Genomic DNA, 21,673 nt, shown 5'->3' on the forward strand with positions numbered 1-21,673 from the left:
TTGTTTTTAGTCACCAAGATGTCAAGGAACTGTCACCACCAATAAAAGAAGGAGGCCCGAGACAAAGAACATGGGCCCACCTCTGAAGGAAGTCGGGGTGAGTTTTCAGCCATGCTCTCTTTTTCTTGTATGGCTAGGGACTCCCTCCAGCAAGGTCCTGAGAACACCGTAAGTGACCTCACTTACCAACTTAATAACTTCTAAATAAGTAACTTTCACATAAGGCTCATAATGGGGCAAGGAACTCTTATAAAGGGCTATAGCTCAAAAATGTTGACTCATGACTGTTCCCTACTCCATCTCAGTCTTGCCCACAGAGCTGCTGCCATTTCAGACTTAAAGGACAGGCACTCGGCTAGGCCTTCTGAGTGAATGGCTCTCATCAGATGACCTGTGAGTGTGACTTCACCGTGTCAGTTGTCATAGACAAAGGTGTTCGTGTTCAGCAACTTCAGACTTACTTGTATTCCTCGGACTCTGGTCCCCAGAGAAAGGAGCAACTCTAGGTGTCCAGGCTGGAGTGGATTGACTTGGGGGCATCGTGGGTGCCCCTGTGCTCTCATTATATACTGTAGTTGCAAGGAATACACCAGGTACTTGAACTTCACCATCAGTGACGAAAGGTTCACTGCCATTTGATTTAAAATAAACCTTTTTTAATGTTCCTGAAAGACAAAATATATAAATATTTTTTTACACATTTCTCAAAGTATTTATTCTAAAAAAAACCACAAGTAAACATCAAGAAAGTGTTAATGTCGTTCGCCCATCTGTCATCCTGCCCAGGCAAACACAAAAGGCAAGACAACAGCCATTAGAACCACCAAGAATTAAACATGGTGAATCCAATGGTGTTCTTTTCCCATGGTCTCAATTTCTCCATGTCACACATCATCGCATGGCCCTGAACCCAGGACACATGCTTCACGTGGCTCTATGCTGCACCGGCCACCCAAAGACAGTGAAACTTGCTTGCTTTCAGCTTTATATTTCTCCAGGGTTTAATTAAATTTGGGGGTAAAAAAAAATAACCAGACTCATTTACTACAAAATATCATAGAAATTGAAAAGAATTAAACTCCAATTATAGCAAAAAGTAAATGGAGAGGGTAAATTACTTTCATCTTTAGCCAAAACAACATAAATATATGAAATAAGAGTCCATAAACTACAATTATTAACTGGTCACATTCACAAAACAGAGAGCCAAATGTAAGATTATTGATAATTCCCTTTTTTTTTTTAAGGCAGAACTTTTAAGACCTTGAAAGAGATCATGTATTTTTAACTCCATCAAAATAGATTGTAGACCATGCCTTGTGAGCACAGCACTGTAGTCGAGCCCAACAATGAAAGCAAAGGAATGTGACATTGGCCCTTCCTTAGAAACACCCAAGGGAGAATTTTTTTCTAAAAGGCATTTACAGTGAATGATCTAATTGGATGTCACTTTTCTAAATATTCCCATGGACCATTAAACACAAAAGAAATATAAATACAATGTTTACTATCAGTCTCTGGAAAAAGAAAAAAAAACTTTTGTCTGCATGAAGATAACATTCACTCCAATTCAAAATAGCAAAGCAGCTGCCTCTGGCTAACTGAGGTCAACAGCTTCATCTGCCAAAGGACTCTAAATAAAACGCTGGGCAGAAAAGGAAGCCTCGTGACACAGGTAACACACTCTTCAACCATAAGAGGCTGCAAGGAAATGTCAGGGGCACATGGAGAAGCAAGGCACCCGCTCCACTGTTTTCAATTTTCAAATGATTCAGAATCTATCACTGATCGCAAAAAAAAAAAAAAAAAAATGCACATGTACGCTTTGTTATTACATAAGGTGCATTGCCAAAACTCAATAATCTTACATTTGGCTCTTTGTGAATATGACCAGCTAATAATCTGAGTTTATTGACTCTTTCTAAGTTCATGTTTTGTCATTACTTGTGATTTCACTTCTGTGTAAATGACTCCCTTTCCTTGTTTATTTCTGCATAGATTTTTCAGATAATATATTTCTGTTAATGTGGCTGTAGAAGAAGATCCACTAAGTTGATTCTTACCATACTAACCCTGAGTAGGCAGCAAGCTCCATCAACATACTTCCAGCCCATGCCAATTCCTTACATCTACACCTCTGAGTAATCCTACTAAAATCAGTTTCCTTGCCATATGAAAGGCTTCAACAGTTGTTCATAATATTTTTGTGATCACTAGTCTTATTAATAATCTTGCTTATATTTTTAACCTCACCATGGTGGTGGGCATGCTACTATCATCTGCTTGGCCGAAGCAGTCCTTGGAAACAATGGTCTTTGTAGAAAACATTAACTTAGAAAACACATTGCTTTAAAATAACAGGCAGCTTCCTAGCCATTGCCTCTGTGTGGCAATACAATTTGTCAGAATACTGAGAGAGATAACGTTCGACAGTTGCTGAAGTTGACATTCCTGAAGGATAGTTAGGAGGGAGGGGAAAAGAGAAGGGAACAGAGAGGAGGAAAAGAAGAGAGATGGGGGGGGGGGGCTGGAAACTGACCACTTCCAACACAGCTGGTCGCCACCTAGTAAGCATTTTTCTAAAAACATGAAAATGAGAAGTCAACAATACTAAATGATTTCAGCCAGTACCACGATGAAGACTGTAGAGATGCTGAGCCCTAAGGGCACAAAGCACAGAGTTCATTCTGCTGAAGTCACCCAGCCTTGTCTCCCTTCTGATCTCCACGGTGCTGGAGAGCGCAGTACAATGTCTGCAGCCTGCCTACCTTAACTTAAAAATTCCATCTCTGCCACTTTCTACTCTTAGTTGGGCAAACTCTCAAGTACCGTGAGATAAGGAAAATAGAAGCACTCTAAAGTTTAGAGGCTCACTGTGGAGACTTCACTCGTCAATGTATAAACACTTCAGCAGCTCTTAGCTCATAACAATGCCTCAATAGCTGTTAGCCATTTCTCTGCAACAACAGAAATTTTGTCTTAGTACTATTAAGACATGTTTAAATCTCAATTTTCTTTTACTACAGTATGTTCTCCAGCATCACAAAATGCTAAATCTCACTAAATCTCCAAGGTTAAGCACTTAATACACTTTTGAAGTGAAAATACCATGGTTCTTTCAAGCTAAATTATCAGTAAATGGTGAATTACATCAAGGTTGTATGGCTCATAAGTGTATGGGATCTGAAACAAAAACAATTAATTCAAAAAGGTCTAAGAAGTAACTGTAGCTCTAATGATAATTGCCACATAATAACAATGCTTTTTAATGAGAAAGAACACAGAAATCAGCAGGATAATGCTTCCTCTAAAATCCCAGTTCTCTGAACCTATGACTGTGTGGCTTTGTATACCTCACATAACAAAGGGGTGTTGCAGATACAATTAAACTAAGGATCTTAAGTTGGAGCATTATCCTGGATTTTCAACAAACTCTAATATACTCTCAGGAGTCCTTCTAGGCAGAAAGCTGTAGCATGAATCCTAAAAGGTCTTATTAATAAACAACAAACCCGGGAGCCAGGTATTGGGGTGAATGCTGAAAGATCAGAGAAGCAGAATACGCCACAGCTAACCTCACCTTGCCAGTTCCTCAGCTGTTTCCTCAAACTGGAAGCCTCTGTGTCCTCACCCAAATGGATCTCAGCTGAACTGCTGCTAAAAGCCTAAGAACTTAAAAAGGCTCTAGTTCCTGGTCCTCACACCTTATATACTTTTTTGCTTCCTGCCATCACTTCCTGGGATTAAAGGTATGTGTCATCATGCCTGGCTGTTTCCAGTGTGGCTTTGAACTCACAGAGATCCAGACGGATCTCTGCCTCCAGAATGCTAGGATTAAAGGCATGTGCTACCACTGCCTAAACCTATGTTTAATATAGTGACTGTTCTGTCTCAGGCCCCCAAATAAGTTTATTGGGGTGCACAATATATCAACCACAGAAAGCTGTATGTTTTAATCATAAAATATGAGAAAGACTCAATGAGACAATGTTCCTGGAAATTAGAATAAGTAATGAAATGGATTACTCCTCTAGGACTTCCAGAAGGAATTTTGCCCAGTGAAACCCATTTTGTATTTCTGACCCTTGTAACTCTAAGATAACAGAGGTGTGCTAGAAGCTACCAAGAGTGTGATCATTTGTTATCACAGTAGTAAGGAACTACTGCAGGCTGCTAAGAGCCTTCACTATAAGCCTAGCAAACCTATGAAATGAGCAAAACCATGTAAGCATTCCTTACAGAGTATCACGGAGAAAGCAACTGAAATTTATAATGGCTAACTTGTCCAAGAACAGGGTTAGGACACATACACACACATAATACATAATTCTCACTCTGAACAATAGATAGACTGATAGATCCATAGATAGACAGATGATAGATAGATAATAGATAGATAGATGATTGATAGATAGATAGATAGATTAGATAGATAGATAATAGATAGATAGATGATAGATAGATAGATAGGCAGATGATAGATAGATAGATAGATAGATAGATAGATAGATAGATAGATAGATAGATGATAGACAGACAGACAGACAGGTCATTATATGCTTGCAGAATCTTCCTTTGATGGTGTGATTTTATCTTTGTGTCTTTGGATGTGTGTAACACACTTACTTCACATTCTTCATGTGCCAGGAACTACATAATTATTCTCTCTGGGAACATATGACTTAGTCACATGTCCCTGCCATCAGCATGTGCATAGATCACTTAAGTAAAGCAAGCATGAAATCTAAAAAATACAAACCGTGTGCTTTGAGAACACCATGCATAGGATGGTCTGTTGGCTAAAACTGAGGAAACAGTCATCACTCCATTTGAGAAAGTCGGAAAGTATTTCTCAGGGAAAAGCATCCTTGGAAATCTGCAAAGAGGATTACGGAGTTTCTAGATTGGAACAGAGTATTTGTGAGGAATAAGAGGGATGATAAGAGGGAACAAGACATTTTCTAAACAGAGCAAAAGGCACAGAAAAGCCTCGCAGCAAGTAAGGAAACACGGCGAGCACAAGGGGTACCAGAGGAAAGGCTGGAAGGCAGCAGGGGTCAGTCGTGAAGGTCAGCTTGTGTCAAAGGTTTGGAACACACCATGTTGAGACGACGAACTTTTAAGGGTCTTAAGGGAATGACCACTGTGTCGGGGAGGTAATGTTTAAAGGGATCGAGTACAGAGCAGAATTAGGAGCCATTGTTATGATCTATGTGAGAAAGCTAGGCACTGACTAAGGCAAATGCAGTAAAGACAAATAGAACTTCCTTCCAGAAGTAAAAAACAGTAAGAGCAAGAGGGGAAGGTTTTCATACGTGGGACTCAGGCAGCACTCACACACATGGTAAGCATGCTTGTCCTCAGTGTGTTCACCAAACACGTCACTCTGTCTCCTTCTAGTAAGAAACATGGAGGGATTGCAGTCTCTGGCCTCTTGGGTACAGCCTTCCAACAAGTTTGAGGCCACAAGCAAAACCAACAAGTGTTGCTTCCAGGCAGAGGCATTTAATTGCTGCTATAACAGTCTCCAGATCCTTTACACAACAGCCACAAAGTTCAGGATGACAGCTGTTCCATCAGTTCAGACCCTGGAAGACCTGAACGGTACACACTCCCCAGCAACATCCCACAAATCACTTGTAGAGTGAGTGAGAAATTAGTCTTGTACTGTTTTAAAACCACTAATGTCATGAGACATGTTGTTGTTGTTACATAACAGTGTCTAACCAATCCTGGCTGATGAAAAGGATAGTGGATGATGCAAACTCAACCTGTAGAGGTTTAAGTTGTTGTAATTGCTTTGCATATATTCAGTACGAAATCTCTGGCAATGTTGAAGGGAAAGGACCAAGCCAAAGCAATGTAAAGAGCTCCTGGGGAATGCCTTGCTAGGCTCCCCACAAAATGCCCCCTCCATCATGCTCCCAGAGCACATATGCTTACACTTAAGGGAAGGCACCCCTGTGGAATTGTTTGTTTCAAGCCCCAGAAGAACACCGAGAACCTGCTCTGGCCTCCGCTGAAATTGTTTGTTGATGTAGAAATGATAAATGGAGTGACGGGAATGGGTGACGTGGCCAAGAAAGGGATGAGTGTAAGTGAGAATGGAGCTTAGGACAGACACCTTGACATTCACTGGACAAACAGAGAAAGATGAGCTTAAGGGAACTAAACACAGAGAGAAGACATAGGCCCCTCGTTTCAAAGTCTGGTTCAAATAACTATCAGTTCCAGATACAGCACACTAGATAAAACGACTTTGGTAGACGATAAGAACAATCCACTGATCTACAGAAAGAGGAAGATTTATTGCAGGGAGGGAAGGATAGACAGAGGCCCAGGGATCTCCAAGCGGTATCACTGGTGTGGGGCCTGAGCCTGCATTCTGCAGGTCAGGGTCCCCAGGAGGATGTGCTGTTTGGTCCAAGAACTGCACTCACAGTACAAACCCTTTGATCATCATTTCAGGAAACCTGAGGCGTAGATCTAACTTCAGCCTAAGGACTTTACGAAGATACACTCTTGTGTTTGAAAACTCTCTGTTGGGGAATCTGTACCAGAAAGCCAAAGTTATGAAAAGAATCTGAAGCTTTATATAAGCAATAAGAAATGAGGTCATGACAGATCATCAGGAACCTTATACTTTCTGGTGTAAATAAGAACCTGGGGAGTGTTTCACTTGAAAATGATGCTCAGAATCCAACATTATGAATTAAGAAGGTGAGAGTCCTCTAATTTCAAATGTTTATAAAAGCTATAAGCTGTTAGGAAATTTTCTAAGAGAAAAAAAGATGTAGTTTTTACTTCAGCGCTCTCAGATTCAACTAGCCGCTTGAGGGAAAGGAACGCCACTTTTGGAGACTATTTTTCTCTTGAGTTCAAGAGAAGTGGGTGGAAAATGTAAATCACATTCCCTGAGGTCTCTCTACCACTCTGCCTTTTCATTCTTCTTCATGTCGAAACATGAAAAGTCTAACAAGCCATATATAAAGCATTCATCGCACGAAGAAAGTTAGAGAGGTGACTTCAGACCCCTCTCCACAAGCCTGCAGATAAAGCGAGAACAATTAATTATTGACATTGATGAGTTTAAAGCTTTTGTACACCGGCCCGGGAAAGAAAGATTCAGCATCCTTCCAGTGAGACTTTTAGACCACAGTGTTGCTGAAACAAAACTGACTTGAACAACAGTTTTAAAAGTCGGTTCAAGCCAGACCCCACGACTATTAAGATTCCATGGCACATACTCAATCCATATCACACCATTCTCTACACAGCACCAAATACAAGTGTTAAAAATCCCAACCAAAGGGTTGGAGTGTGGCTTAGTAACAAAGCATTGGTTTAGCACATGGGAAGCTAAACCCCAACCCTCAACTCCATAGAAGTAAAGGGGGTGGGTTGTGGGGTGTCAATCAAGACATCAGTGTCGAGATGAGCAGTAAAAAGCCCTGACCCCAAGTCCTCCTAAGAATATCATGGCTTCAAATCTTATGTTCCAGTATAACCTATTTTGGTGTGATTTCCTTTTCAGTAAAATTGTTCAGTTCTATTCTTTTTTCTGTGTGGATTCCCAGGTTTCCTAATACATCTTGTTTCAGAGACTATTGTATTCTCACTGTACATTCTCAGCTCCCTCGCTGAAGACTGAGTGAGCATACATATTAGTAGAAAGGGAGCAGAGTCTAATCCCCGTTTTGCTCTATGGGTCCCCATGTCTGCTGTAATGCCAGCGTCTACGTGGTTTTGATAACTCTGCCTTTAAAATTCATTTTTTAAATCAGCAAGTGTGATAGCCTCTAATTTTGTTTTTGTTCAAAATTGCTCTGGTTATGTAGATGACTGTTGAGGGTCCATATGAATTTTAGGATTTGTTTTCCTACTGGAATTTGGCTAACTACAGTAATCTTATTTTTACTCTGTGACTGGCTATGTAGCTGGGTGGCTGGATGGCTGACCCCTTGTGTCCTCCTCTCCTTGTGTCTTGCTCCAAGATCTCTCCTATCCCAGATTTCTCCTTTTATTATTTCTTTCTGCCTGCCAGTCCTGCCTATCCTTTCTCCTGCCTTGCTATTGGCTGTTCAGCTCTTTATTAGACTATCAGGTGTTTTAGACAGGCTTCACAGAGTTAAACAAATGCAACATAAACAAAAGTAACATACCTTAAAATAATATTCCCCAACAATGAGAAATCCCATGATAGCTAGCTTCGTACACTTAGTATAGGGTGGCATGTTTCCTTAAATACAGTGTCCTGTGGGGTTGTGGGGATGCCCTTCAAATGACCAATGGACTAGAGAATATACAAAAAATTCTCAAAAGTAGCATTTATAGGACAAAATAGAAAGCATGTTAGTTTAACAAATGTGTAGACACTCACATACTGCATGGTATGACATGCAACTGAGTCCCAATTGTCTACCCAGAGAGAACATGTATGCACAAGGGAGGAAAAACAGTGTGAAAAAGACAGAGTGATGATACCCTTCATACTACTTTCCAGCAGGAAAAGTGAAATTTGAAAATAAAAAGATGAGATGGGCTTGCCATCTCTTGTGTCTGGCAAGGTACAAGAGAGAATAAAAATTAGTTCTGTGCAAAAGAGGTTCTTAGCACCCCAAAACTTGGAATTTATTGTAAAATTTGAATGGTCAGGACAGAGAGAGCAAGGTAGAAGTGACAGCAGATATTGCTTTAGAAAGGAAGAGGAAATCCACGTGTGACATTATAGGCAGGGCATTAATAACGAGCTAGTACAGACAAATATTCTGTCTCTGAATGACTTGAAGTGGGGAAGACTTTAAGAAGAAATCTAAGGACTCTCGACAGCCTACTCGAGAGGCTTTAGGGCATAGGTGTAGACTGGATCAGTCTTAGATCTTTGAAAGTAGAGAAATGGGCAGTGACTCATGCCTCCATAAGAAAAGACTGCAGGAAATAGCCCAAGGAAATACAGGGGAGATCAATACCCGATGGACTAGCTCAAAATAGCCATTAAGGATGCTTGGCTACCATCAACCGAGGTCCCCATGAACATCAGGGACTGAAAGACAATAGAAAAACAGGTGTTGCTGAGAAAATTGGGCACAAGAGAGGCAGTGTTTGGCACCAAGTTCACTGGGCTTCATAGGTCAGTGTTCACTGGAGAGTTAAGAAGGCACTTAATTGAGCAAAGACCTAGGGACTAGATAGGACTTTAATGCTTTGCCGAGCTCCACAAGGAGATGTAACCTTTATAAGGTAGAAGTACTGGAGGCCCTCAGTGGTTAAGCTAGTGTGGAAATGGGGTTCACAAGATGCTGAAGCACTTAAGAAGGAATGAGAGGGGCTGAAACAGATGAAGAGTCAGCTCCAGGTGGTTGTGGGAGTTCCCAGGGAGACAACGAACAGAAAGACGAATGCTTTGCTGCTGGGTTTATGCAAGGTTTTACAGCCTGTACAGTAGTTCTCAGATGACATGCATGATAACACAAAACAGGTAAAAAGATTAAACTTATCTTAGGGATGGTTAGTTACCTCTTCCCAAGGCCACTGTGTACATTTCTCCCCTGCAGGAGAATACACACGTGGTTGAGACTGTCTGGCCAACCCAGGGTTCTTTCAGCAGTCAAATGTAGCTAAAGGAGAGTCTATAGCCACGACACCAAAGTAAAGCCTGTCAGAACCAAGCTCTCTAGAGCAGCAGAGAACAGTGCCAGGTAAAGTATGAGCTCTAACCAGACCGAGCAGCACAGAGTATCCTTGCAGAGCCCGTATGAAATGTGGTGATGTGGACTGGAGAGATGGCTCAGCTCTTTGTTAAAGGCTAGGCTAGCACCAAAAAATGATATATAAGAAATGTGGAGCTGCGTGGCAGTTATTCTGTAGTGCCCTGTGATGAGGAGGCCTCAAGAGGGTGTCCAGCTCCCTGGAGCTAGAGTTACTGGTGTTATGAGCTGCCGGGTATGGGTGCCAGGAACCAAACTCAAGTCCTGTGAAAGGGCATCCTGTGTTCTTAACTGCTGGGTCTCCCCTGCTCTGCCTTTAGTTCTTCTAAACAAATGACGTCATCTCTCAAAAGGTAATCCTTCCTTCTATGTCATGTGGCCCATCAGGACTTCACGATCACCAAGGAAACAAAATCCCAGCTATAATGAACTTTCTTACATTTCAGTTTCTTTCAAAAACCCCAATCTTCTGGGTCCTGTGCTCATTGCATGAGTTGGCTGTTTGAAACCTGGGGCCTGTGCAGGGTCGCTTGGCTTGGCCTGGGAGGAGGGGACTGGACCTGCCTGGACTGAGTCTATCAGGTTGATTTCAGTCAGCAGGGGAGGCTTTGCTCTGGAGGAGGTGGGAATGGGGGGGTGGGCTGGGGGGAAGGTGAGGGGGACCGGAGGGGGACCGGAGGGGGAAGAACAAGGGAATCCGTGACTGATATGTAGAACTGAACTGTACTGCAAAATAAAATAAAATAAAACCCATTCTTTATTTTACATCCAGATCTTGGGGTCCATATGGACAGTTCAAGCTTCTGAAGAGCTTAGAGATACAAACCTAACCTTCACCTTAGTAGCTTCTATTAAGTGTGGTGTGAGACTCTGTGTGTTGCTGCTCAAATACACTGGCTACAAAGTTCAACTCTCCTCTTCAGAAGTCTTTTTACCATGCTGGTATGAGCTGAGTCAGAATGGGAAAGACTGGAAACAGATAGTACAACCTGTGTCCCGGTATCCCTGAGCAGTCCACCTGAACACATGAGCTACAGCAAGAGTTGGGAAAACATGGAATTATCTCTCCCAACAATTAGAACGTCTCTAAAGTAAGCAGGATTTAATGAGAGTTTAGTAACAAAGATATAAAGGGGCTGTGGTGTGCATTACAACAGCGTACATCTCAGTTATAAAATATGAAATGTTTATGGAGGGAAGATATTGCTTCACTATGAAATTATGCTGTGCAGAACATAGAAAAATGCTTCTGAAGATGTGCCAGAAGATTCCTACTTTGTAAAAGTTTCCAGCATACAAGCAAGATATAATTTAAGGGTGGGTGCCAATTAATAGCCTCCACAGTGCCACACATAAGCATACAAAATTCTACTGCTGGTGTAGGCTTAAGAGAAATGAAAATGTTTATAACCCCAAAAACTTACACATGAATATTCATAGCAGGATATCAGGTAAATTAGAGGCCCAAAGCTGAAAGTAATTCAAATGCCCATCTATTAGTCAATGGAAAAACATTGGAATATCCATAGAATGAAATATTAGTTGGCCATCAAAAATGATGACGTTTTGATTCATTCTCAAAGACCATAAGTGAAGAGTGAGCAAAAAGCTCACAAAGAGCCCAAAATGCTGGCTATACGTCAACAGAGTATCTGCACATATGGACTCACAACAGTTGTGATAGTATACAAAAGACCTCTGCAATTTCAAGTTAGACCGAATCCCAGCACGGGAAGTGGAGGTGGCCATGAAGTCCCACCCCTAGCTAAGAAGCTATTAGCAACAGATAAGTGCTGTGAGAGGGACAGTTTTCTTTAAGATTGTAGCCCCTGGTAAGTCACCAGGCTTCAGTGGAAAGCCACAGATCTAAGATTATATGCACAACACAAACTGGACTTGATATGTATTTTTAAAAAAAAAAGAGAGAGGAGATAAATTAGGATGGGTAGGGAAGGAGGGGTGGACCTAAGAGGAGTCAGGGGAAGGGTGAATATGATTAAAATATATTGTGTAAAATTCTCAAAGAACTAATAAAAACGAAGCAAAAACTAACCAGCCATGCTTCAATAGCATCCTCTCCTACAGTTACCGAGCATGGAGGCTCTTAAACATGTGTTTAAATTTATATGAGCATGGGACCTTGAGAATAAGAGGAAATATTCCTCAGTGTGTGTGAGCCATTCATCATATGATGAGAAAGAGTTTTAACAGTGATGGTGCCGTGACCAAGGAAGAGCCTCGGAGACCGATGTTCCCAGAGATGAGAACTACCAATCTGGACAAAATGCAAACGCAGCAAATACAGAGGGGCTTTGGAGAAGGGAGGGTGGGCAAGTCTGTTGGAAGTTGATCTTGTAATGAGGCTAAGAGCAATTGACTGGTCTTAACCTGCAGCCCGCCACAGAGGGAATGGCTGCTGATAAATCCACTAGTCAACCTCCTAGCCTCCTGGATGAGGCCCTTCTCTGTCCTTCTCCTGCTTGGCCACTCTCTATCCACATACTTGTCTCAAATTCCTCAGCATCGGAGAAACTCAGAGTTCCCAGATCCCTTCCTTCTTCCTCTGTCCATCCTTCCTCTATCTCCTGATGCCCATTTTTCTTTATCTGATCTCTGTCCTTGGCTTTCAACTAATATATTTTCTCTTCATGTTTCACAAACACCTGCTTCTTCAGTTATGCCTGATACTCCTTCATCCTTCAAGACAGTGGGGCTCCTTCTCAGCATCCCTGCTGATGCCTCAGCTTCAGACCTGGGGCAAAGGGGGTGGAGGCAAATTCAAAAGGCAACCAAAAAACAAATACCATATATAGCTTTAATTTCTCCTTAAATTTCCCCCAAGAAAACAACATGTTGGAATTCTTTTATCCCTTGATTGCTCGGCCAAGCCTGAATTTACAGAAGACATAAGCATGGAGGTTGTGATTCCACTGAACTCAGTTGTCTCCTGGCATCCCTGATGTACAAAATGATCTTTCAATGAGCCCTCCACCTGCCTGCATCATACTGCTCTCCCTGAACACATGGCCTCAAATAACCTGGCTCCCAAGCCAGAAAGCTGTGAATCAGCCTTGATTTCTTTTACTCTCTTACCCTCAAATCCAATCCATCTTGATTTCTGCTTATTTTAATGTACCCAAGACTTTATTTGAAACTTGAGTTAATCTTTATTTAGGTCAGAGCCAGAACCCTAAACTAGTCCCCCTTCCTTTACTTCTTTCTGCCAAGTCCAGTATCTAACTCTGCCATCGTTTGCAAACAGAAACACGATCAGATTTCCTCTTCCATGAAAAGAGCCTCCAACCGTAACCCACTGCCCATCACAATGAGTGTCAAACATTCTCACAGCAAACAAACAATCCTTCCTCTATATCCGCAGATTCAACTAACTACAAATGGACAACATTGGGGGCAAAAAGAAAAGGCATCTGCCCTGAACATCTACAGACTTTATTTCCTTCTCATGATTCCCTAAACAGTAGAGCAACTACTAACATTACATTCACATTTTATTAGGCCTTATGAGAGACCTAGAGTTGATTTTAAGTAACCAGAGGATGTACATAGGCTGTACACAAATACTCCATCATTTCATATAAGGGATGTACGCTACTATGGTTTTTTAGGAAGCCTTGGAATAAATACTCTGTGAATACCAAGATATTACAGTATTACTTTATAATAAATATCACCTATGATCCTAACATACACAAATAAATAGGCATTTATATTCACTGGAATTAATTCCCTTGTCAATTTTAAATGTATGGTTTTCTTAAGCTAATTTATGAGAAAATGATAGACTGCTTTGATGAAATTGCAATGTTTAAATCTTTAGTGATGGAATTTGATCACCCCTATCTTGCTGGTTATATCCTGTTTCATTTGATTACATGCATTTGGAGGAGCCTGATTCGAAACAGCAGTGGACAGCAATCAAGATAGGTTGTTGGCTTTTCCCAAGAGACTGCCTTTCTAACTTAGGTTGTTTGTTGTCCATTACACTGAGATGGACAAATGAAGGAATCCTTAGCACATATTACCTGATTGCCGATGTGGCATTTAGAGTATGTGTTGAAGATCTCCATTTTCAGAGCCAAAGACAATCCTGACACAATGTGATGCCTGATCTTCCTCCTCAAAGCTTTGAAAACCAGTGACCAACATACTAAAGCCCTGATCACTCACTGTGACAGACACAGTCTGCTGGAATGTGGATAGCAGCCATCTAGCTGCATTTTCCAATGCTGCCAATGTTTTACCCAGTTTCTGACATCTGCCTCTATAAGGCCTGGAGTTACTTGACTCCTGCACTTGCTACTGCCCTCAACCTGGATTTCTATTCACCTCACTGCAAAGGTTCAGATGTTAATTAGCTCCCCTGTGGTATACTGTATCAAAGTGTCTTCCCTATCCCTCTGTCTCCTGTGTGTCCTGTGTGTGTGTCCTGCGTGATACTCTTTCCTCACAGCCATGAGCACTTATGGAAGATGACAGGTCTAGCTGTCCCTCAGTTTTTGTGGTGTTCACATCTAGTAATTGTTTCCATTATAACCATCATTGGCATTAATAGCAATAGCAGGTCACACTGTTACGTGGCCGAAACGGCAAGTTTTCCCCCAGGGAAGTCGGAGACCATCCTCTCACTGATTTGACACTTTCGGTAAAGTGAGGGCTGAGTGTAAAACCACGCTCGTTGTAATTTTGACTTCCTTTCTTTTGCGTGAGAGCATCACTCACCCACAAAGGACAGCAGGATGGCCAGCAGCACCGTGAGGGCGCAGATGCAGGGGATGAGCACCAGCAGGAGGAAGCGCAGCAGACCAGCGGTCACCAGCTTCTGAGGGCAGCCCTCGCCCACGCCACGGTTGGCTCTCAAGACCTGATGGGAGACGGAGACATGAAGCAGGGTTTCAATATCACACAGCAGTTCAGGGGCTGGGGTGAAATCTTCTATTACAGCTGTCCTTTCAGAGAAGCGCTGTTCCTAAGAGGTTTGACAGTGTGTACTTGAGGGCACGAAATAAGGTACTCAACAAACAGTAATGAGCTAGTGAGTAACCGCACACATAAACAAGGCCTCCTCTTCTCCCTCCTCCTCCCCCTCCTAACTCCCCCTCCTCTTCCTCCCCTTCCTCTTCCCCTTCCTCCTCCCATTCTTCCTCTTCTCCCTCTTCCTCCTCTTCCCCTCACTGCTAGGCAATCACTCTATCATCTCCTCTTCTTATTTTTTTTTTATTCTTTACTCTGAAAATTTTTTTCATTAGATAAACTTCTAATGATATTTCAGCATGTTTGGGTTTTGTTTTTGTTTTGTTTTGTTTCAGAAACATTTACCAGTTTGGCAGTATTCGAAATGCTGGGAATTACCATGGCAAGAATTTTCCCCTGAGCCAGATGTAAACAAAGTCAGGGCCGTCTGGCACAGTGATAAAATGCTGGTGAGCAGGAATAAACAGGACACTAACTAGACTTCCTTCTTCTTTGCCTCAGTTCCAGCCCAAGTCTGCACGCATTCACATCGGGGTAAAACAGGTTTTCAGGTGATAACAATTCCACGACATTAAGTATTACTGGCCACGCATCTACTAACAAGTCCAAAGCGAGAGACTGTCACGGGTGTCGGTGAAACACAGTCACTCAGAAGACACCCTCTGCTGCTTACAATTCCCCCACAGCCTATCCATAAGAGAACGAGAGAGACCACAGCGATGGCTCAAAAGTTCTTGTCAGCAAATGCTTCACATTGTGCGAAGTTCAAGCTCCTGTCTGGGAATTTGTTTACTACAGTTGGCTAGCTGAAGGCAGCGGCTTTCTCAGCAGAAGCCTGAGATGTTACCGAAAGTGCTTCAAGTTATGACGGGCTGCTGCCCTCGTCCCCAGAGCAAGCATAGCTCCTGACTCTTAAACCCCAGCCTTGGTTAAACTGACTCTTAAACCCCAGCCTTGGCACTTGTTTGTTAATCTCTGGGAGGTCTTCTGGACCCCCATTCTGCAGTCCTGAGCTTCCTTTCTTGTTATATTATACAGGTCCTCTTCGGGATGGTGAGTAGCCTAAGTCCAAAAGTAATTCACTTCTCTTTCCCTACTTCCAAACTAGTCCTCTCCTAGTGCCTGTATGTTTGAAGAAACTCTACTATTCTGACAACCCCAATACCAACCACTTCTTCTCATGAACCCCTGCCACGTATGGTCAGTACTCTTCCTCTGTGGTAAATATGTAACCTTCAATAAAAGAACGGCCTAGAATAAGCCTTTTCATTATGCAGACTGTTATGTGTTATAGAGCTAACAGAATGGTCCTGTAATACTGCTAGAACTTCCTGGCTGGTCCATCATCATTTCCAGGACACGCAAAGGAAATGAAATGGCAAATTTGATAGTTTCTTTCTGAGGCAGGCATGATTCTCCATTTCTGCTTTATTCTTCACTGTTAAAATGGATCCTTGGTCACTGAGGAATACAGGAAGCAGCATTCACCACAGAAGGCAATGATCTCTTCAGTAACCTTAAGAATTCTCCATGAAAAGACATTGTTTGAAAGAGCTTATGAGGTTAACTTAAAATGGGCTTCGTTTATTAGGCTCATGTGTCTACTAACCCATTCTCGCTGCATCTGGTCCAAGGCACCACCCAAGGTGAGTTCATTTAATCAGCGTACAGTTGGTTCTCAGGAAGACAGAGTAATGGCATACTAAAACAGGAGGTCACAGCTCTGTCACTGGACACAGGGAACCCTTCCGGGCTTGTAGATAACATTGATCTGACAGGACTGCAGGCCAACGGAGATAGTGACAGAATCAATCTGCTCAATTAGGTATCGAACGCCTGCAATAAGACTAACGATGATCTCAAACCGAGGATCTCTCCCAAGCTCACACTTTACAGGAGAAATAACTGCCGTGGGAACTCAAGGAGAGGAATATGGTTTCCTGGGGAAGGACTACAAGGAGGACGCACTTCAACCAGCATAATTCAAAGAGAAGTAACCTTGGAGACGTATGTTAGAGATGAAAACACCTCCGGAGAGGTCAAGGATCGTGAACTTCCTCAGACTCCCCCCTGCAATGACAGAAGTCATCGCTTTACTAAGGCCATCATGGGACTATTTTAGGGATAACTGTCCCAGGTTACCCACAGTGGTTCCTGGCTGTCCCTATTGCTGTAGCAAAGCAAATATCACCTAGTATTCGCAAGGAGAGGATCAGCGTCAGGGAGTTCCAGAATCCCACAGAAGTGCATGTCCATCAGGGCCTAACCTCTGGAAACTACACTCCTGATTAGTCTCAATATTTTCCCCAATGGCTAGGAAACTGATGCCTTTATTTTTTCTTTTTTAAGGACGAGAAGGGAGAACTATTTAAAACAAGTCAGTGTTTTAGTACTGTCTTCTCGGTCACAGGGTTTTCTAGCTGCTCTCTTGGCTCCTGGAGACTGTGGATGGAAATGCTGTGTCATTTAGGGGGACTGTGAGGCTCCTCGGAATACTATGCAGTGTAGACCTGTATTAGTCAGGGTCCTCTAGAGGAACAGAACTGATAGAATATATATGGGATTTATTAGAGTGGCTTACAGCAATGGTCCTCAACCTTCCTAATGCTGTGACCCTTTAATACAGTTCCTCATGTTGTAGTGACACCCCAGCTATAAAATTATTTTTGTTGCTACTTCATAACCATAATTTTGCTACTATTATGAATTGTAATGCAAATATCTATGGTTTCTGATGGTCTTAGGTGACTCCTGTAAAAGGGTCATTCCACTCCCGAAGAGTGGTGACCCACAGGTTGAGAACCCCTGGCTTACAGGCTGTGGTCCAGCTGGTTCAACACTGGGCTGTTTACCAACAGAAGGTGTAAGAATCCAGTGGTTGTTCAGTCCACAAGGCTGGGTGTCTCAGTTGGCCTTCAGCATATATCAAAACCCCAAAGAAGTAGGCTCTAACACCAGGGAAAGAATGAAGTTGTCCGTGAGAGCAAGGGCAAGCAGGCAAAGAGCGTAGCTTCCTTCTTTCTTGTCTTCCATATAGGCTGCCAGCAGAAGGTGTGGACCAGGCTGAAGGCAAATCTTCCCACCTCAAAAGATCCAGATGAAAGGTGGGTCCTCCCACTTCAAATGACTTAAGAAAAATTCCTCACAGGTGTACCCAGTCCCTTGGGTTTTAGTTCATTCCAGATGCAGTCAAGTTTGATAACCAAGAACGGCCATCACAACAGCGGTGAGTTAATCGCTAAGACTATTCCTAAGCTTCACTTCAGGAGGCTCTGAGCAACGCTCTCCCAGGTGGCATTCATCTTCCAGTCTTCCAGAATTGAGCCTCCTCACCCTTGGGACTATGTGATAGCTCAGGGAGCTGGACATCTCGTCAGAACGGCACGTATATATTATAAAGCAATTCATTCTGGTATTTTTCTAATCTCGGGGAAAACGTCTTCTTGTATCTTAAGAACAACATTCATGGAAAAAGCTGTCGTGTTTCTTTTACAGCATATGATAGATTCTTCCTAACGAGAGTGTTTTCTGAAGTCAGTTTATTTCCACTGGGGCCCTTCTCCTCCCTGTCTTCTATGTCCCTAACTCTGACATGTTTGTCTCTCAGCTTGCTGTTTTCACCACCTTTGTGACAGCCATGCTCCTAGCCAGTGAGCCCCTGAATCTTCTTCAGTCTGCCGACTCTCCCTTTTCCATCTGCCCGTATATCTGCTTTAGGGTGTTTAAACTTTTATTGCAAAACTTGTGCTGATGCTCTGAACACCCTCATTCCTCTGGGTCTCCCCCTCACTGCCGTGGTTAGAGTACCATCCACTTGTCCAGTGGAAAGAGGAGCGAGCCTCTACTGAGGTTCCATCCTGTAGGTAAGTATATAAGGCATTTTCTTGGTTGCTGATTGACAGAGAAAGGCTCAGCCCAATGGGACCAGTCTGGGCAGGTGGTCCCTGGTGGCAAAGAAAGCGAGCTGAGCGAGGAGTGGAGAGCAAGCTAACAAACAGCATGCCTCCATGGCCTCTGATTCAGTCCCTGGCTTCAGGTTCCTGTGTGACCTGCTGCTCTGACTTCCTTAGGTGATGTACTATGACATCGAAAAAGTCCTTTCCTCCCTAAGTTTCTCTTGGCCACGATCTCTATCGCAGACTAGAAAGCAAACTGAAGACAGTCAGCCATCTTTTAAAGCTGACACCGGGTGAGCACGACACTCTCCTCTCTGGGTTTCTTCATCTGGACGGTAGAATGCCTCTGAGGCATCTGACAGAGCTGCTTGGCAGGTGAGTTGAAAGTTTTCTTCTCACACTCTCCTGTTCTGACAACAATTCCCATTTCACAGCACAAGTAAAACCGCCATACGGAGGTTACCACACTTTCCTAAATCTAAAGCTATAGGCCTGTTTGTTTCTGTACCCTAGTTCTCTTACCACAGAGAGTTTGCCTCCACTGCCCCCATCTAAGACTGACCCTCCCACTTCTACAAATCCTACAAACACCTTGTTCAGAAGTCTTACATTCATCTTTTTAAATCCTCTCTAATCCTCTCTCCCTAATCCCTCCCTCCCTCCCCCATTTTTTCCCTCCTTTCATCCTTCCTCCATCACTGAATCCTCCATTGCCAGCTTTTTTATCAAACATTAAAGCTTAATTAAGTCTTGGGCTAGGGAAACGGGCAAGCGCAAAGACCTGAGTTCAGATTCTCAAAACCCAGGTAGCTGCTGAGTGGGCTTGTTGGCTTGCCTGTAATTCCAGCCTTGGAAGGCAGAGACAGGGGATCCCTAGAGCAAGCAGGTCAGTAAGACTACACATATTGGCAAGCTCTGGATTTCATCAGGAGACACTGCCTCAATAACTGAGGGGAAAGCAATGGAGAATGATTCCTGACGTCAACATGGGGGCTTCCTGTACAACTTGTACACACACACACACACACACACACACACAAACAGAGAGAGACATGCATGCAAAAGCATGCATATACACACATGAAAAATGAGGAGGGAAATAAGCTCTAGTGTCTGCTTATTCTATCATTCTGAAGCCTATATCCCACTCCAACCACTGGAGGGGATCAACACCTTTCAAATAAATGAGTGGTTAAATCACCCAAAAAAATTATTCTTCAGTTATGCAAATGACCTTTTTTAAAATAATATATCCCTAGATGTCCCCCATATACTCGATTCCTAAATCATCCAAAGTCCCTGCAATGGAAACTGTATTTGCAAATGTACAACCAGGATTATAATGTTAGTGAGATACGGGTGTTTTTATGCAAAGCATCCTAAAGTTAATAAACCAAGTTTCCTAGGACTGTAAGTGGAAGGCCACATTCACACCTATATTATTATGAACTTTGGAGTCAAATAGGAAACTTTGTGCTGTAGAAAGTAAAGTGTAGTGGACCTTACTATAAACAAAATCACAAGCACCTCCATGATAAGACTAGAAAAACAAGTAATTCCGTAATTCTACCAATCCCCAAATCAGAAATTCCTAGGCATTCCTGTTCCCTGCCATCTTAAATGTCTCTTTTTCATAGTGGTCATAGGTCAAAAAGAAATACCAACAGTTCAGTTGATTTATTAAGGACCTTGGTCTGATGATTTATAAGCTTTCATGTCCTAAAAACTTAGCTGTCATTCAAAATAATACTACTTTGGCATTGAAATAAGCATTCTCACTCCATTCTCAAATAACAATTACACACTAAATGGGATGCATTCAATAGAAAAGTAACTAAGACAGTAGTAAAAGTTGAAATGGAAGGGGGCCCTGGAGAGATGGATCAACAGTGAAGAGCATGTACTGTTCTTCCAGAGGACTCTTTTCATTCCAAACACCCAAATCAGATGGCTCACAATCACCTGTAACTTTAGCTCTGGGTGATTCAATACTTCTGGCCTCCTCAAGCACCTGCATTCATGTACAAATACTCCATGTTCCCATGCACACGCACAATTAAAACAATAAATATTAGTTTGAAAAATGAAATAGAGGGTTCAAGTTAACATTTAACAAATCAACAACCTAATTTTTTTTAAAAAAAGTATTCTCTGATCATTCCAAGGTGTCACTAAGCAAATGTCATCCTTAGCCTCTAATCACTTGTTAAGAAACAATATTCACCATCAGATACTGTCTACAAAGAGACATTGGTGTGCTCTGACTTATACTACAGCATCATATAACAGGTATTCCAACAACGCTACCTTGTGTATGATTTAAATTAGCACCAAACATTGGACAGACTTCAGGCTTTGTGTGGTGTGCATGTTAATTCTACCCGTAAAATGTGTCTCTATACCACGGATGCCATTAAATATAAATACCCAAATCCTTGTATTCCTAAACACACTGTGAAATTATACAGACAGACAAACATATAGTCCAAGAGTAAGAGAATTTGGAGTGTCCAACTCTTCCTAGCTAGAGGGTTACCCTAATTCTGTTAGCCATCTGGTGGATTTAGTTAAATTTTATTTTTGCTTCAATGTTTATTATAGAACCTAGCTATTGTTTTTTTAAAGTGTTATTAAATCACAATGAGAAGATGAGATAGTATTTAAAATTATGGTAGAACGGAATGACTTGACCACAGAAGACTGGGTTAGATTACAATATTAATCACAGTTAAAACAAAGTCCTCCGAAATCAACGCTACTTTTGTTTGAGGGAAGTTTAATCCCTTAGTTCTTGAGGTAGGAAGACGAGGGATTGCAGATGCGTTTGTGCTCTGCTGCTTTGGCAAAGCACGTAACAGGCTGCAAGGACAGTAGGTCACTTCTACTCCTGAAGCTTCCACAGGACACAGAAGCTCGTGGAAACTTTGTGGAGATAGCATACTGTCACATTCACAGGCTCAACAGTGCAGACACTGGGCTCCCACGGGAAACTCAGGTTGGAACATTCTCCTGCCCAAACATCAGCCCCAAATGTGCCTTGAATTTTTTTTCAATACTAAATAGAGATAGAGTCTCTTC

The 21,673-nt window shown here is 42.3% G+C and overlaps 1 protein-coding gene across 2 annotated transcripts in view; it reads right to left on the reverse strand.

The window, feature by feature from the left end:
- Positions 1–21,673, reverse strand: part of Corin (corin, serine peptidase) — a 211,671-nt gene that overhangs the window by 165,279 nt on the left and 24,719 nt on the right. For both annotated transcript variants that reach the window (XM_052735099.1, XM_052735098.1), the window contains exons 2-3: positions 14,448–14,589; positions 462–665 (exon numbers count right to left, since the gene is read on the reverse strand). In XM_052735099.1, coding sequence (XP_052591059.1) covers positions 462–665; positions 14,448–14,589 — 346 coding nt within the window. The remainder of the gene's footprint in view (positions 1–461; positions 666–14,447; positions 14,590–21,673) is intronic.

This window comes from Peromyscus californicus, unplaced genomic scaffold, assembly GCF_007827085.1.
Source record: "Peromyscus californicus insignis strain IS unplaced genomic scaffold, ASM782708v3 Scaffold_13__1_contigs__length_99412109, whole genome shotgun sequence".
NCBI lineage: Eukaryota > Metazoa > Chordata > Mammalia > Rodentia > Cricetidae > Peromyscus > Peromyscus californicus.